This window comes from Gopherus evgoodei, chromosome 7 (assembly GCF_007399415.2).
Source record: "Gopherus evgoodei ecotype Sinaloan lineage chromosome 7, rGopEvg1_v1.p, whole genome shotgun sequence".
Lineage (NCBI taxonomy): Eukaryota > Metazoa > Chordata > Testudines > Testudinidae > Gopherus > Gopherus evgoodei.
The window spans coordinates 75,897,202-75,912,605 of NC_044328.1; the positions used below are offsets into that span (position 1 = coordinate 75,897,202).

The 15,404-nt window shown below is 39.9% G+C and overlaps 1 protein-coding gene across 14 annotated transcripts in view; it reads left to right on the forward strand.

The window, feature by feature from the left end:
* Nucleotides 1–15,404, forward strand: part of PPP3CB (protein phosphatase 3 catalytic subunit beta) — a 107,639-nt gene that overhangs the window by 17,294 nt on the left and 74,941 nt on the right. For all 14 annotated transcript variants that reach the window (XR_004001254.1, XR_004001253.1, XR_004001258.1 and 11 more), the window contains exons 2-4: nucleotides 6,596–6,796; nucleotides 8,343–8,467; nucleotides 14,709–14,820. Coding sequence is in view for 5 of the 14 variants with exons in the window: in XM_030569470.1 (XP_030425330.1) it covers nucleotides 6,596–6,796; nucleotides 8,343–8,467; nucleotides 14,709–14,820 (438 nt within the window). In the remaining 9 variants the exon portion in view is untranslated. The remainder of the gene's footprint in view (nucleotides 1–6,595; nucleotides 6,797–8,342; nucleotides 8,468–14,708; nucleotides 14,821–15,404) is intronic.

Genomic DNA, 15,404 nt, shown 5'->3' on the forward strand with positions numbered 1-15,404 from the left:
GTCTCCATGTTTTTAACTTACCTGTGTGGGCTTTGGTTACCTGCCCCCTTCAAACCTAGTTTTAAAGCCCTCCTCACAAGATTAGCCAGCCTAGATCCAAATATGCTCTTCCCCTTCCTCGATAGGTGGACCCCATCTCTGCTTAGCAGTCCTTCCTGGAACAGCATCCTGTGGTCAAGGAAGCCAAAGCCCTCATGGTGACACCATCCTCGCAGCCAAGCATGCGCCTCCAGGATCCATCTGGGCCCCTACCCTTGACCGGAAGGATTGAAGAGAACACCACCTGTGTTCCAGACTCCGTCACGCTTACTTCCAGAGCCCTGTAGTCACTTGTGATCTACTGAGAGTCATACCTCACAGTATCATTAGTGCCCACATGGATGAGTAAAGTGGGGTAGTAGTAAGAGGGCCAGATGATCCTTGACAATCCCTCCATAACATCTCGGATATGGGCCTCTGGCAGGCAGCATGCCGCCTGGGATGCCATGTCAGGGTGACAGATGGGTGCCTCCATCCCATTCAGAAGAGAGTCACCAACCACCACTTCCCTACGTTTTCTCCTGGGAGAGGTGGCTGCAGTCTTCCCAGTCTTGGGGTTACATGGCTTCTCCTCCTCTACTTTCGGGGGTGATTCCTCATCGCTTGTTGCCAGGGCAGCATAGCAGTTTTCTATCACCATGGTGGGTGGGTTGGAAGTAGGGGTGAAGCACTGCCTGATGCCAGAAGTAACCAGCAGGCAGTGTCTTCCCTGTGACAGAACCATACCCTCTTCCCCCAGTGATGTGACAGCAGTCCTCTGTAGCTGGATAGCTTCCTCAGCCTTGCATGTGTCCATATGAATGCTCTCAAGGAATTCCTCATGGGCCTGGATGCTCCTCAGCCTAGCAACCTCCTCCTGTAGCTCTCCCATTTGCTTCCTGAGAGATTCCACCAGCAGGCATCTTTCACACTGGATGGTCCCCCGAACCTGGCTTTCTGTGAGTGGGAAATGTAGCCCACAATCTTTGCAAATCCAAACCAGGACCTAGGTAGAGGCATCCATGGTTAGGTTGTCTGTCTGGATACAGGCACAGGTGGAAGAGACAGGAGCAGCGTTGGCACTGGCGATGCAGCCCTTCCTCACCATAGCTGTTATATTATGACTCCCTCCCACAAATTCCCTCTCAAACTCCCCTGGTTGCTAGTATGGTATTGCCACCCTTACTTCTGCACTGCGGAAGCTGGGCACTCAGTAAGCAGCCACACTGTTACCAATAAAACAACAAGGTTTGGCCCATTAGTTCCATCAAAGTCCATCTAGCAGTTATTTTGGCCTTTCACCGTCCAACTGATGATTGTTCTTGTTTTTCCAGTTCTGTGTCAATATGTTTTTCGAAGGGTCTGGAAAGGTTGTGCCCTCAGGTAGATGATCCTTCTCTTGGGACTTGAACCTTGTTTTGACAAGACTAATGGGTCCTCCCTTTGAGCCCTTAGCTACCCTGTTCCTTGTTGCATCTCTCAATGAAGGTGGCCTTCATAGTGGCAATCACTCATCCAGGAGAGTAGGTGAATTACACGCTGTAATGTATGGACTTCCATACGTTGTCTTCTACAAGGACACGGTTTATCTATTCCCCCATCCAAAGTTTCTTACAAAAATGGTATGTCTCTTTTCCATTTGAGTCGGGCAACATATCTATTTTATTTATTTACAGATCCTCAAGCCCATAAGGACAAGGAGAGATTACGCACTTTCGGTGTCAGGAGGATGTTTGGTTCTGTCCAAATAGAATTCTAACAGTGTAGATTGTCCTCCAAATTATTTGTTGCAGTTGCAGACAGGATGAAGGGATTCTGTCTCTTCTCAGAAGATCTCATGTTGGATATTCTCCTGTATATGCTTGCGTTACAACTTGGCCAATGTAGCTATACCAAGCAGAGTAATAGCACATTCAAGAAGATCTCGTGTGGTCTTGGTGGTCTTCCTAGCTCAAGTGCCTATCCTGATCATTTGTAAAGCTGCAACATGGTCTTCAGAGCATACGTTTGTCCCATATCACACCATCTCTCAGCAATCTTGAGATGATGCCAGGTTCGGATGTGTGATTCTCCAATCCTTATTAAGGTTCCGATCCAACCTCCAGATAGAATTACCTGTGAGTCACCTGCAGAGGAATGAACATTTGCAATTATTTGAAGAAACGGTTATTGTTTCCGTACATGTTCAAGATGTGTAGCATGTGTGCATTCCATGATACGCACCCTTGTTCTCCTCTATATTGGAGTCTTTCTGGTAAGAAGATGATGTGGGGTGGGGTTTGAGTTGGGGGTGGCTCTGCCTTTTACCATTGCACAACAGTGTGAGGCAGTAGCGGGCATATGCACTGCCCCCATGTGTACTACTGAGAGAAAATCTCCTACAACAGTACACTGGATGCACACACACCTGAAGTGGAATGGACGTGTGCAACACATTTCGAGCAACAACAGTTACAGAACAGGTTAATAGCCATTTCTTATTTTTTAGTCCCCATTCTGCCTGTTTGTCTGTATTTACTTGATTTGTCCTTTGTCTGCTTGTTCATTTTGGAATCACTTTCTAAAAATGCATATAGAAAATCATGTTGACTAAAAATTTCAATACTGATATATTTTAGGGATCAAATTAGTTATTCTTTCTGATCACTAGTTCAGATCCAGTGCTTGGAAGAGTTTACTGATCCTGAAAGTAGTTTTTGTCTTCGTGCCAAAGTTATTCTAGCTCAGGCAAGCCATAAGGTGATGGTCCTGTACAATCCTATTTTTCTGACTATTTTGTTTTTTTCTATTTTTTGAGATATTTTTGTATTGACTTATTATATGAGAACATAAAAAATTGAAAAAGTTAAATAATGTACTGCTGGGATATGTTTCCAAATACCACATGCTTTGTAGGGTCTCCAGTAGAATTATGCAGTTTTACAACTCATCAGAGCTGCACAACCAGATAATACAAAACCAAACAACACTACATAGACGTAACACATTAGGATTGGAGTTACAGTAGAAAAATAGGAAAAAACATAAATAGGAAAAGGAGGGTAGGAAGGGACTTGGGAGGGGAGGGAAAGAAGGAGTTATAGCAGCTTATATCTAAGAGTTTAGAGTGGAAAGTTTCTGTTGTGTGGGCTTGGCAAAAAAATACATTCTCTGTTTGATCCAGCTGGCTGAGAGAATTGTAGCTGCTGGCTGGGAGCTCAGCTCTGAAGGCAGTGCCACTGCTAGCAGCAGCGCAGAAGTAGGGATGACATGGTATGGTATTTCCACTGTTACTTCTCTGTTGTGGCCTTCAGAACTGGGTCCTCAGCCAGCAGCTGCCACTATCTCTAAAGGCCGCAGTGCAGAAGTAAGGGTGGCATGGTATGGCACCCTTTGCACGGCTGCTGGCGGGGTACTGCCTTCAGAGCTGGGCACCCAGCCAGCAGCCACCGCTCTCCAGCCACCCAGTTCTGAAGGCAGTGCCGCTGCCAACAGTAGGTGCAGAAGTAATTGGGGCAATACGATGACCTCCCTACAATAATCTTAGGATTCCCCCCACCCCGTGACCCGCTTTTGTGTTGGGACCCCCAGTTTGAGAAATGCTGGTCTTCCCCCGGGGAATCTGTATAATATAGGGTAAAAGTACACAAAAGACCAGATTTCACGGGGGAGACCCTGTTTTCACGGCCGTGAATTTGGTAGAGCCCTAACTTGGAATGTAGGATGCCTTCGTACAGCTGCCCTAAATTAAATTAAATTGCCCTAGACCTTGAAATGGTTGTTTGAACCCCTCTGAGCTGCTTGAGTCGCTTGCATGTGCGCCCTCTGGGTTCCACCTAGATTGTAAGTATTCTGGATTTCTAGTTTAACCCCTTCAGGGACTACATGGCAGGGAAAGCAAGGAACACAGGCATAACAAAGGATTTTCTTAACCATGTCGATTTTACTTTTAAATCACTCAGAGTTACAGATCTTTGAAAATAACACAAGTCCTGAAATATACTATTCCTTAGTCTGAGCTCACTTTTTCTGTGAGCCTGAGGTTCCGCAGCATTTCAAGCTGGGCAGAGTCCGTCCTGTCCTCTCTTCCTTGCAAGTCATAAGAATATAAGAACGACCATACCAAAGGTCCATCTGGCCCAGTATGCTGTCTTCCAACAGTGGTCAATGCCAGGTGCTTCATAGGGAATGAACAGAACAGATAATCATCAAGTGATCCATCCCCTGTTGCCCATTCCCAGCTTCTGGCAAATAGAGGCTAGGGACATGTTCCCTGTCCATCCTGGCTAATAGCCATTGATGGACCTATCCTCCATGAATTTATCTAGTACTTTTTTGAACCCTGTTATAGTCTTGGCCTTCACAACATCCTCTGGCAAAGAATTCCACAGGTTGACTGTGTATTGTGCAAAGAAATATTTCCTTTTTGTTTACTTTCAATCTGTTGCCTATTAATTTCATTGGGTGACTCCTAGTTCTTGTGTTATGAGAAGGAGTAAATAACGTCCTTATTTCTTTCTCACACCTGTCATGATTTTTTAGGCCTCTAGCATATCCCCCCTTAGCTGTCTTTTTTCCAAGCTGAAAAGTCCCAGTCTTATTAATTGCTCCTCATACAGAAGCTATTTCATATCCCATATAATTTTTCTTGCCCCTTTCTGTACATTTTCCAACTCCAATGTATCTTTGAGATGGGATGACCACATCTGTACACAGTGTTCAAGATGTGGGCGTGGCATGGATTTATATAGAGGCAAGATGATATTTTCTGTCTTCTTATCTGTCCCTTTCTTAATGATTCCCAACATTGTTTGCTTTTTTCATTGTTGCTGCACATTGAGTGGATGTTTTCAGAGAACTATCCACAATGACTCCAAGATCTTTCTTGAGTGTTAACAGCTAATTTACCTGTATAGTTTTATATTTATATTTCACTTTATATGTATAGTTGGGGTTATGTTTTCCAATGTGCATTACTTTGCATTTATCAACGTTGAATTTCACCTGCCATTTAGTTATCCAGTCACCCAGTTTTGTGAGATCCCTTTGTAACTCCTTGCAGTCTGCTTTGGACTTAATTATCTTGAGTAGTTTTATATAATCTGCAAATTTTGCCACCCAACTGTTTACCTCTTTTTCCAGATCATTTATGAATATGTTGAACAGTACTGGTCCCAGTACAGACCTTTGGGGAACACTACTATTTACCTCTCTCCATTCTGAAAATTGACCATTTATTTCTACCCTTTGTTTCATATCTTTTTAACCAGTTACTAATGCATGAGAGCACCTTCCCCCTTATCCCCTGACCGTTTACTTTGCTTAAGAGCCTTTGGTGAGGGATCTTGTCAAAATCTGAAAATCTAGGTAAAAGATTCCCCTTGTCCACATGCTTGTTGACTCCCTCAAAGAATTCTAGTAAATTGGTGAGGCGTGATTTCCATTTACAAAAACCATGTTGGCTCTTCCCCAACAAATCATGTTCATCTATGTGTCTGGTAATTTTGTTCTTTATTATCGTTTCAGCCAATTTGCCTGGTACTGAAGTTAGGCTTACTGGCTTATAATTGCTGGCATCACCTCTGGATCCTTTTTAAAAAAAATTGGTGTCACATAAGATACTCTTCAGTCATCTAGTACAGAAGCTGATTTAAACTATAGATTACATGCCACAGTTAGTAGTTCTATAATTTTACATTTGAGTTCCTTCAGAACTCTTGGATGACTACTGTGTGATCCTGGTGACTTATTACTGATTAGTTCATCAATTTGTTCCACAACCTCCTCTAATGACACCTCAGTCTAAGACAGTTCCTCAGATTTGTCACCTAAAAAGAATGGCTCAGGTTTGGGAATCTCCCTCACATCCTCAGTCTTGAAGACCAATGCAAAGAATTCATTTCATTTTTCTGCAATGGCCTTATCGTCCTTGAGTGCTTCTTGATCAGACAGTTGCCCCACTGGTTTTGAAGCAGGCTTCCTGCTTCTGATATACTTAAAAATTTTTTTTGCTATTACTTTTTGAATCTTTGGCTAGCTGTTCTTCAAATTCTTTTTTGCCCTTCCTAAGGTGTGCTCCTTACGTCCTTGTGTGGAGGTGGTCAGGACCCTGCCCCTACATTAGTCCTCCATCTCTTTGACGTGCTGTCATGTTGAGAAGCTTCAGCCTCACCAGTCATGCTTGTCTGTTTTTGTGGGCCCCTCTAGAGAGACCATTGCTCCATGGGGGTGCGCCAGTAATTGACACAATCTAAATTGATGTCCTCACATTGCTGTTTGGTGGTTTAGGGATAGTCCTTCAGTGAAGTGTCAAACACCTTTCTCAGGCACTGCTGCTGTCTGGGCATGTCCAGACTTGTGCAGTTACAGTGTCCAGTATTTCCATAGATAGTACATGACTGAATTAATAATTTGATGTAGACATATCCCACTGTGTCACAGTGATATCAAAATGTGTAAATGTAAAAAACACATTTGGTAAATGTTATCCCACTTTGCATGGAAGCTATAGTTCAGTTCTGCTCTGTTTACATCCAGTGTATTTTTAAAGAAACTAATTGTTACTAATATTGATATTCCTCGCCTCTTTAAATTTTAGCTGTCCCTTTTCCACCAACACATCGCTTGACATCTGAAGAAGTGTTTGATATAGATGGAAAACCTCGGGTTGACATTTTGAAGAACCACTTAGTAAAAGAAGGTCGGGTAGATGAAGAAATTGCACTTAGAATCATCAATGAGGGTGCTGCAATTCTACGAAGAGAGAAAACAATGATAGAAGTTGAAGCTCCAATTACAGGTAATACCTTTAATTTATTTCTTTGATGCTTAAAGTAAAAATTTCACATCATTTTAATTAGAAGGCCTTTTCTTGGAGGGAAAATAAATGTAAAGAAATCTTTATCATAACAATCATATTGAACTTTCCCTCAGAACTGCTTTTGTATCGTTCTCCTTGAGTTCTCAACATAATGTTGAATCAAAAAATGATGTGGAAGAAAGGAAGGAATAAAACATGTTTGGGAAAAGCAGTAGGACTGTTAATACAATGTCAACAGGCAAAGCAGTTTTTGTAATCATTATAACAATAATAAATGTTACTAAAAGATGTAATAATCCAGAAGAGAAAAATGAGCTTCAAAGAGAAGATTGGAATTGCAGTCTAAAATTTGTGGAATGATGCTAGAGCATCCATTTGCTGAAACAAATATTTTGAACAGGAGTTGTGAATGAGGAATATTCATGATTGTTTTGCCCTAAGAATCCAAGTTTTCATGTAAAATGTGGTGATCTCTCGGTAGTCTTAACTCAAACAGGTTGAGACCAACCTGATAAAACTGTTGTGTATAATTTAGTACAATAGATAGGACCTGATCCAGTTGGAAAGTTTGAAATGACTTTTGTTTTTGAAAAGATACTGTAATGCTTTCAGGCTCTGACCCAGTCACAGACCATATTTGGCTTGGATAAAGATACTTTAATCTTTTAAACTTTTTTATTTTTAAAGCACAAGTAACCAGATAGAAAATATACTATTTACATTATATAGCTGCCATTCAGAGTGAATACAAATTGATTATTTATGGGATTTTTTTCAGACATTTTTAACGTTTAAATTAAATACATTTTTCTTTTAAAAATAAACCTGTTGATGATTTCAAATTCAATTTAACCTATGTTTAGGTCAAACTTATTATACTCTTATTAAACCATTACAATTAAATTAAAAAAATAATTTAGTAGTACATGTTTGCTGCCAATCTATTGAACTAGTGGAAGTCATTGACTAATTACTTGGAACCAGAGTTTGTTGAATTGTTAAACCAGCTTTTAATAGCAGTCACCTCTTCTGCAGGTATAGAGAGAATACTGTCTTCATTTCAGTTTATTCAACTGGTTCACTTCAATGAATAGCTCATTCAGAGTTGAGAAACCAATTGGGAATTGAAAAAAAAAGCAGGAGAGCTTGTCTTCCTCTCCCAATCTATCAATAAAAATGAAGTAGGAGGAGATTGACAAACTTGGTGACCAGAAATAATCAGTTCAATTCACTAATTGCTGGTAAAACTTCCTTTGTTTAAAAAATCAGTTAGTTTTACATGTAAAATATGTTTTGATAAGCTTTTTTGAACTATAAAAATAATAAATGGGATTTTTTTTTGTTTTTTGCTGACAAGTAGGAAATACCAAATTTAGTGTAAAGGCTATGTTTAGTGTTTACCAGCCAAGAAGAATTAACCTTTCTTTAGGAAAATATGTTGTATCTCTGTAGTTAGTTTATAAATTTGTCATATTTTCCATAAATAAGAGACTTCTTGTTCATTTAAACAGTATTTTTGTTTCAGTGTGTGGTGATATTCATGGCCAGTTCTTCGATCTAATGAAGCTGTTTGAAGTTGGAGGATCACCAGCTAATACAAGATACCTCTTCCTTGGTGACTATGTAGACAGAGGCTATTTTAGTATAGAGGTAACTGTATACATTAATTTGTTCTGTCCTAAACGTTACTGTAAGAAAACATTTTTTATCTTCTTGTAAAATACACAGTTCTTCTGACCTCTGAATGTGAATTCTTCCTTGCCATGCTTCATCCCATCCCAAAGACCTGTTGACCAAGAGATACTGACTAGTGCCTCAGCCTGCCCTTTTGGAACTTTTGACTATAACAGCGTTTAAAAGAGAACTGGATAAATTTATGGAGTTTAAGTCCATTAATGGCAATTAGCCAGGATGGGTAAGGAATGGTTTCCCGAGACTGTGTTTGTCAGAGGGTGGAGATGGATGGCAGGAGAGAGATCACTTGATCATTACCTGTTAGATTCACTCCCTCTGGGGCACTTGGCATTGGCCACTGTCGGTAGACAGGATACTGGGCTAGATGGACTTTTGGTCTGACCCAGTACGGCTGTTCTTATGTAACCAGGAGCTCTACTGATTTTCCTGCCTTCCCATAGCCATCTTTGCAGAGGATGGACTGTAGGGCATCTGTAGCGTTCACAATCTATGCTGCTCTATTAACATGTAGCCAGGGGCACTAAGTATGTTGTATGTATCCTGTTGATTCTGAAATTAGAACATAAGAACATAATTCTTTCAAGTTTCATTGGTCCAGGAGTTTGGAAGTTTTGGAGAATTGGTCCAGAAAGAGTTGGATGGTAGATTAAATTTAGAATTTAACTTGACAGTGTCTTTAAATTTTAAAGTTAATTTAAAAAAAAAATTGACATACATTAAGTTGTGAATATATTTGTGAGCATTGCTTTTTAAGTAGTCCTGTGCTAGGGCATGATGCATGCTATTTTGTAGTGTTTTAAAATTGTAATGTTTCAGAAGCAGTACGCATATGTGTACCATTCAGGTGTGTGCACAGAGCTGTTTTGCTTTGTTAGGTATAATAAGCAAAAGATAATACAGTGATGCCTCAGAAATCAACATATAAAGAAAAGCTAAAATGAAAGACGCTCCCCACAGCATTCCTTGAATCTTCATGACCTGTTTTGGTTGATTACAGAAATACTTCTGCGTATAATGTAAACATTGTTCTTGACAGATGTGAAGGCTGTATTTGCATCCTTGCAGAACATCTGGAAACAATGTATCTTAAAACATTGGACCTTATTCAAGCTTTACAACTACAAGAGCTATGAAATGCTTTGGAGATGGGACTATATTCAGTATTTAATAAAAGCAGACTCATTTTATCCCCATAGGCATTGGGGACTATTTTTCTTATTAATATGCTTGTGATATTAGCTAGTATAATCTTTAAAAAAACACTCAGTAGTTCATAAAAAGACTTTCCTTTTTCCCATAGAATGACTTGCCTGATTCATTGCTGTACAGAGTGGCTGCTAATGGATCAGCACAGTTCATAGTTGGGTATTTGACTGGAGCAGGATTGCTGCAAGAGCATGGGAGGGCTATGCTTTGTGGACCTATGCAAAGGATGGAAAAATATATTAAAATCACCTCCACCTCTGAAATTCCTGTGGTAGTCTGTTGGTTATCCAACAGCTTATATCCAGTTTGATCTGGGTCTTTTAAAAAATGTTATGTTTTTGATCACTTTTAAATCTCTTAGCTTGTTGTGTCTGTAATCTTTGGTAAATAAAATGTTCAGTCCCTGATAGAAAAATGCTTGGTCTTTATTTTAATTTTGTGCTCAGAGACCTATTCTCAAAGACTTCATTTTGAAGCATGTGTATTTCAGTAACTCATAGACTTAAGGTCAGAAGAACTCTTTCGAGTGTGAAAATAAAACCTTAGCCTAGAGCAGGAATACATAGTCCTTAGAATCATAGAAGAGTAGGGTTGGAAGAGACCTCAGGAGGTCATCTAGTCCAACCTCCTGCTCAAAGCAGGACCAATACCAATTAAATCATCCCAGCCAAGGTTTTGTCAAGCCGGGCCTTAAAAACCTCTAAGGATGGAGATTCCACCACCTCGCTAGGTAACCCATTCCAGTGCTTCATCACTCTCCTAGTGAAATAATGTTTCCTAATATCCAACCTAGACCTCCCCCACTGAAACTTGAGACCATTGCTTCTTGTTCTGTCATGTGCTACCACCGAGAACAGCCTAGCTCCATCCTTTTGGAACCCTCCCTTCAGGTAGTTGAAGGCTGCTATCAAATCCCCCCCCCCCTTCACTTCTGCAGACGAAACAAGCCCAGTTCCCTCAGCCTCTCCTCATAAGTCATGTGCCCTAGCCCCCTAATAATTTTTGTTGCCCTCCGCTGGACTCTCTTGAGTTTGTCCACATCCCTTCTGTAGTAGGGGACCAAAAACTGGGCACAATACTCCAGGTGTGGCCTCATCAGTGTCTAATAGAGGGGAGTAATCACTTCCCTCAATCTGTTGGCAGTTGCTCCTACTAATACAGTCCAATATGCCGTTGGCCTTCTTGGCAACAAGGGCACACTGCTGATTCGTAACCAGCTTCTTGTCCACTGTAATGCCCAGGTCTTTTTTTGCAGAACTGTCGCTTAGCCAGTCAATCCCCAGCCTGTAGCGGTGCATGGGATTCTTCCTTCCTAAGTGCAAGACTCTGCACTTGTCCTTGTTGAACCTCATCAGATCTCTTTTGGCCCAATCCTCCAATTTGTCTAGATCACTCTGGACCCTATCCCTACCCTCCAGGATATCTACCTCTCCCCCCCAGCTTAGTGTCATCTGCGAACTTGCTGAAGGTGCAATTAATCCCATCATCCAGATCATTAATAAAGATGTTGAACAAAACCGGCCCAAGGGCTGACCCTTGGGGCACTCCGCTTGACACCAGCTGCCAACTAGAGATCGAGCCATTGATCACTACCTGTTGAGCCTGACAATCTAGGTGTCTTTCTATCCACCTAACCCATTTGAGTGCTGCAATAGCACTGTCATAAACAGATAGTTAAGGGTTAATGCCTCTTTTACCTGTAAAGGGTTAAGAAGTTCACCTAGCCTAGCTGACACCTGACCAGAGGAACCAATGAGGGAACAAGATGTTTCAAAAGGAAGGAGGGAAGTTTTCTTTTGTTTAGAGTTTCAGTTTCAGCCGGAGTGAAAAAGATCAAGGAACCAGCCTCTTATCAGAGTAGTAAGTTTTAGAAAGGGATAAATAGGTTTGTTTATTTTCTTTGTAACTTATCTTGGTACCATTAAGGGTATTATCAAATTTGGGTATTCTTGTGTGTATTAAAGTTTTTGCCCAGGGGAACATCCTCTGTGTTTTTGAATCTGTTGTCTGTGAGAGTAGCTGGTATGCTAATCTCTCCCAGAGGGTTTTCTTTTACCTTTCTTTTCTTTAATAAAAGCCTTTTTTTCTTAATTCTTGATTGATTTTTCCTTGTTTTTTAAATCCAAGGGGGTTAGATCTGAATCCTCCAGGAGTTGGTGGGAGAAAGGAAGGGAGATGGTTAATTTCTCTTTGTAAGATCCAAGGGGTTTGGATCTGTGTTCACCAGGAAATTGGGGAAGTTTCTCGAGGCTACCCAAGGAAGGGAGTGCTTGTGAATGGTGGCAGTGATACCAGATCTAAGCTGGTAATTAAGCTTAGAAGTGTCCATGCAGGTCCCCACATATGTACCCTAAAGTTCAGAGTAGGGAAGGAACCTTGACAAGCACTCAGACAGGAGCCTGAAGGCAGAACCCACTTTATACAGTATAGACAGATGGCCCTAACTTTTAATATCGAAGGGCGAGTCCTGTGAAAGCTAATGGTTCAAGCATAAAGGTAATCCAAGCTATTGGATCAAGATGAAGTTGACCTGTAAATTATCTCTACTGCACTTCCATATTAAAAATAAGGTGGCATTAAGAGTTTTGTGAGTCATACTGGGCCACCCCGCACTTATTTTAAAACAAAAAAAGGTAGAAAAGCAGAAAAGGTACTACTACAACAATTGTGTGTTATTGAAAGGGACTTTTTTGGTTTTGTACATACTGTCTGCTGTATAGGGAAATGTATTTTTACTACTGCATGAATTGACATTAAAGTGCAAATTTCCAATGGCTTGGTTAAATAACTCCTAAATGCATATAAATGACTAAAGAATCAAAAGGAAGCTACCGTTTTGCCAGTCTCTTCTCTTACTAATATTTATTTGCTCATTTAATGTACAAATTTACTTAGTGAATAATATTTACTTTTTAAATTTGTAAAAGTCTTTAGCCTCTAAGCTTATCTGTTGATTAGTACGTCCTTTGTTACAAACTGTCAGTATTTCCTTTTGTTAGTACTTCCTTTGTTGCAAACTGGACTGCTGGCTGGGAAGCATTAATAAAGTGTTAATATTCTTTGAAATACAGTAGAACAACTTATAGCTATGGAAATATTGAAAGACTGGCAGGTAGTTTTGTTTAATATACATCTTTCTTTCTGTTAAGGGTTGTTCTGCTGTCAGATATTTGAATTAATCTTTGGGTTCTTTCTTTAGGTTAAAGTATTTTGGAATATATTTTACAGTAAATGTATCTTTTAAAAAAATTTGAAGTATCCTTTTTATGTGTGAATACACGCTTGCTTTTCCCCAAAAAACTGTTTTTGTTTTTGTTTTTAAATAGGAGATTAGAGCGAATGATAGATTTAGACTTGTTCTTAGTCTTTAAAAGAAAAAAATCAAATAAAAATAGCCTCTACATCAGGTTGGTGTAGTTTGAAATTTATTTTTTCCTCTATGCTCGGTCTAAAAAGTGCATTAGAATAATAAACAAACTGTAAGCCCCAGATTGTCAGCGTTCTTGTTTTAGGTAGTAATGGATCTTAAATTAAAGGAGTTTTTCCCCCAATGGTCTTCTGAAAATAGAGGGAGTACCGTATATACTCATTCATAAGCTGAACATTTTTGGTAAAAAAAGTGACACATCAAAGAGCGGGGGTCGGCTTATAAAAGGATCTACAGCAAAATTTGATGATTTTAAACTCTCTGACAGAGGTCGGCAATCTATGGCACACGAGCTGATTTACCGTGGCATGCCGCTGCCAGCCAGGGTACCGGCCGCCTGCCGCGCTCAGCCTGCTGTCAGCCTGGATGGACAGAACCCCAGACCGGTAGCGGGCTGAGCCGTTCAGCCTGCTACTGGCCTGGGGTCCCAGCCGCCACTTTGTTCAGCCTGCTGCCAGTCTGGGGTTCCATCCGCCATCCCCTGTAAATGTAAAATGTATTATTGGCATGTGAAACCCTAAAATACTGTGAATAAATGAAGACTTGGCACACCACTTCTGAAAGGTTCCTGACCCTGCTCTATGGAATCATTGAATTGAATATCTAATACATTGTCGTTTTGTTTACCTGGAGCATCTGCAGGCATGGATCCCCTCAGCTCCCTGTGGCCGCGGTTCGCCGCTCCCATTGGCTGGAAACAGCGAACGACGACCACAGGGAGCTGAGGGGCTCCATGCCTGCAGACGCTCCAAGTAAACAAAATGTCCTGACCTGCCAGCGGCTTACCCTGATGGGCTGGGAGCCAAAATTTTCCAACCCCTGAAGTATAGGGTCGGCTTATGAAAGGGTCGTACAGTTTTTGCTATTTTTACCTATCCATTTTGGGGGATCGGCTTATAAACGAACGGGCTAATGAACGAGTATATACGGTATGTTTCTTCCTGTAATTGCATGGTAAAATAAAAGCTCATTACTGTGATGTCACTGTATACTAAGTCTGATAATTGAATAAGAATTAATTCCAACTTTGCTAAATCACTAATGTTTATTAACAAATTGTTTTTAAAAATAAAAAGAGCAGAATAATCTCTAGGTGTTCTAGATATAGCTGTTTTAAATGTAAGCTTTTTTCTGTCATTGCTTCAGTTTTTACCAAAAAACCGCAACAAAACTCTGTTACTCTGCCAAATAATCTCTAGAATCTTTACTTTGAGGTCAGATTATATGAACAATAGATGTCTCCACAGATAAACTAAATGTCAGTATCTTTTTATTAGTGAACATCCAATGAAGTACGTATTTTTCCTGAGGCCTGTTTTTAACTGTTTTTTGAGGAAAGTAAAAACTTGCTTGCTGAATTTGTCATCTGAATCAGGAGAGCAATGTTATGAAATTATCCTCACTGTCAATATTTGAAATAGTACCTTGAGTGGCACATGTTTGAAGCCATTATTAATGTTCTTTTACTTTGTAAGGGAACAGTGTTTTTGTTGTTAGCAACTTTTCTATAAAAATTATTGTAATTAATTTGTTTTATCATTGGATACCTTTGTTTTTGAACAGTGTGTGTTATACTTATGGGTCTTGAAGATTCTGTATCCAAATACATTATTTCTTTTGAGAGGCAACCATGAATGTAGACACCTCACGGAATATTTTACCTTTAAGCAAGAATGTAAGTACCGTACAGGAATATAGTATTGGGTTACTACCAAACTAGTATTTTCCATTCTGTGTTACAATTATCTCTTGAGAAAAATATCTGAAAATGCTGTTAAGGGACTGCTCCTGCAAACATTCTCCTGCATAGTTATGTTGACTTAAATGGAACTACGAGCAAATATAAGCGTGGAGGGAGCAAGTGTGTGCAGAACTGGACTCTGTAAAAGTACATCTTATAGTCTATTTGTATATTCTATCCAGGCAGCTTTTAAAATCTTTTGAGGTTTAATTTTTATGGAAATATATGTGGAAAATCAGCACAAAAATCTTTGGCCTTGTCACTAAAAGATCTGAAACTCACCATTTATACCTTATTATTTTACATAGTAGACTGTACTGCATGATTTTAAATTATTTTCACTTTTCAGGATTATTTAACACTTTTAAAAATAGTTATAACCAGGGTGAATTTGATTTAGATCAAATTAATTTAAGTCATGATTTAGATCAAATTGATTTAAATCACTAGTTAGGAAGACTCGATTTAATCATGGATTTCTACATAAAAGTGCATTCTTGTTGGTTGTTATAACCTTA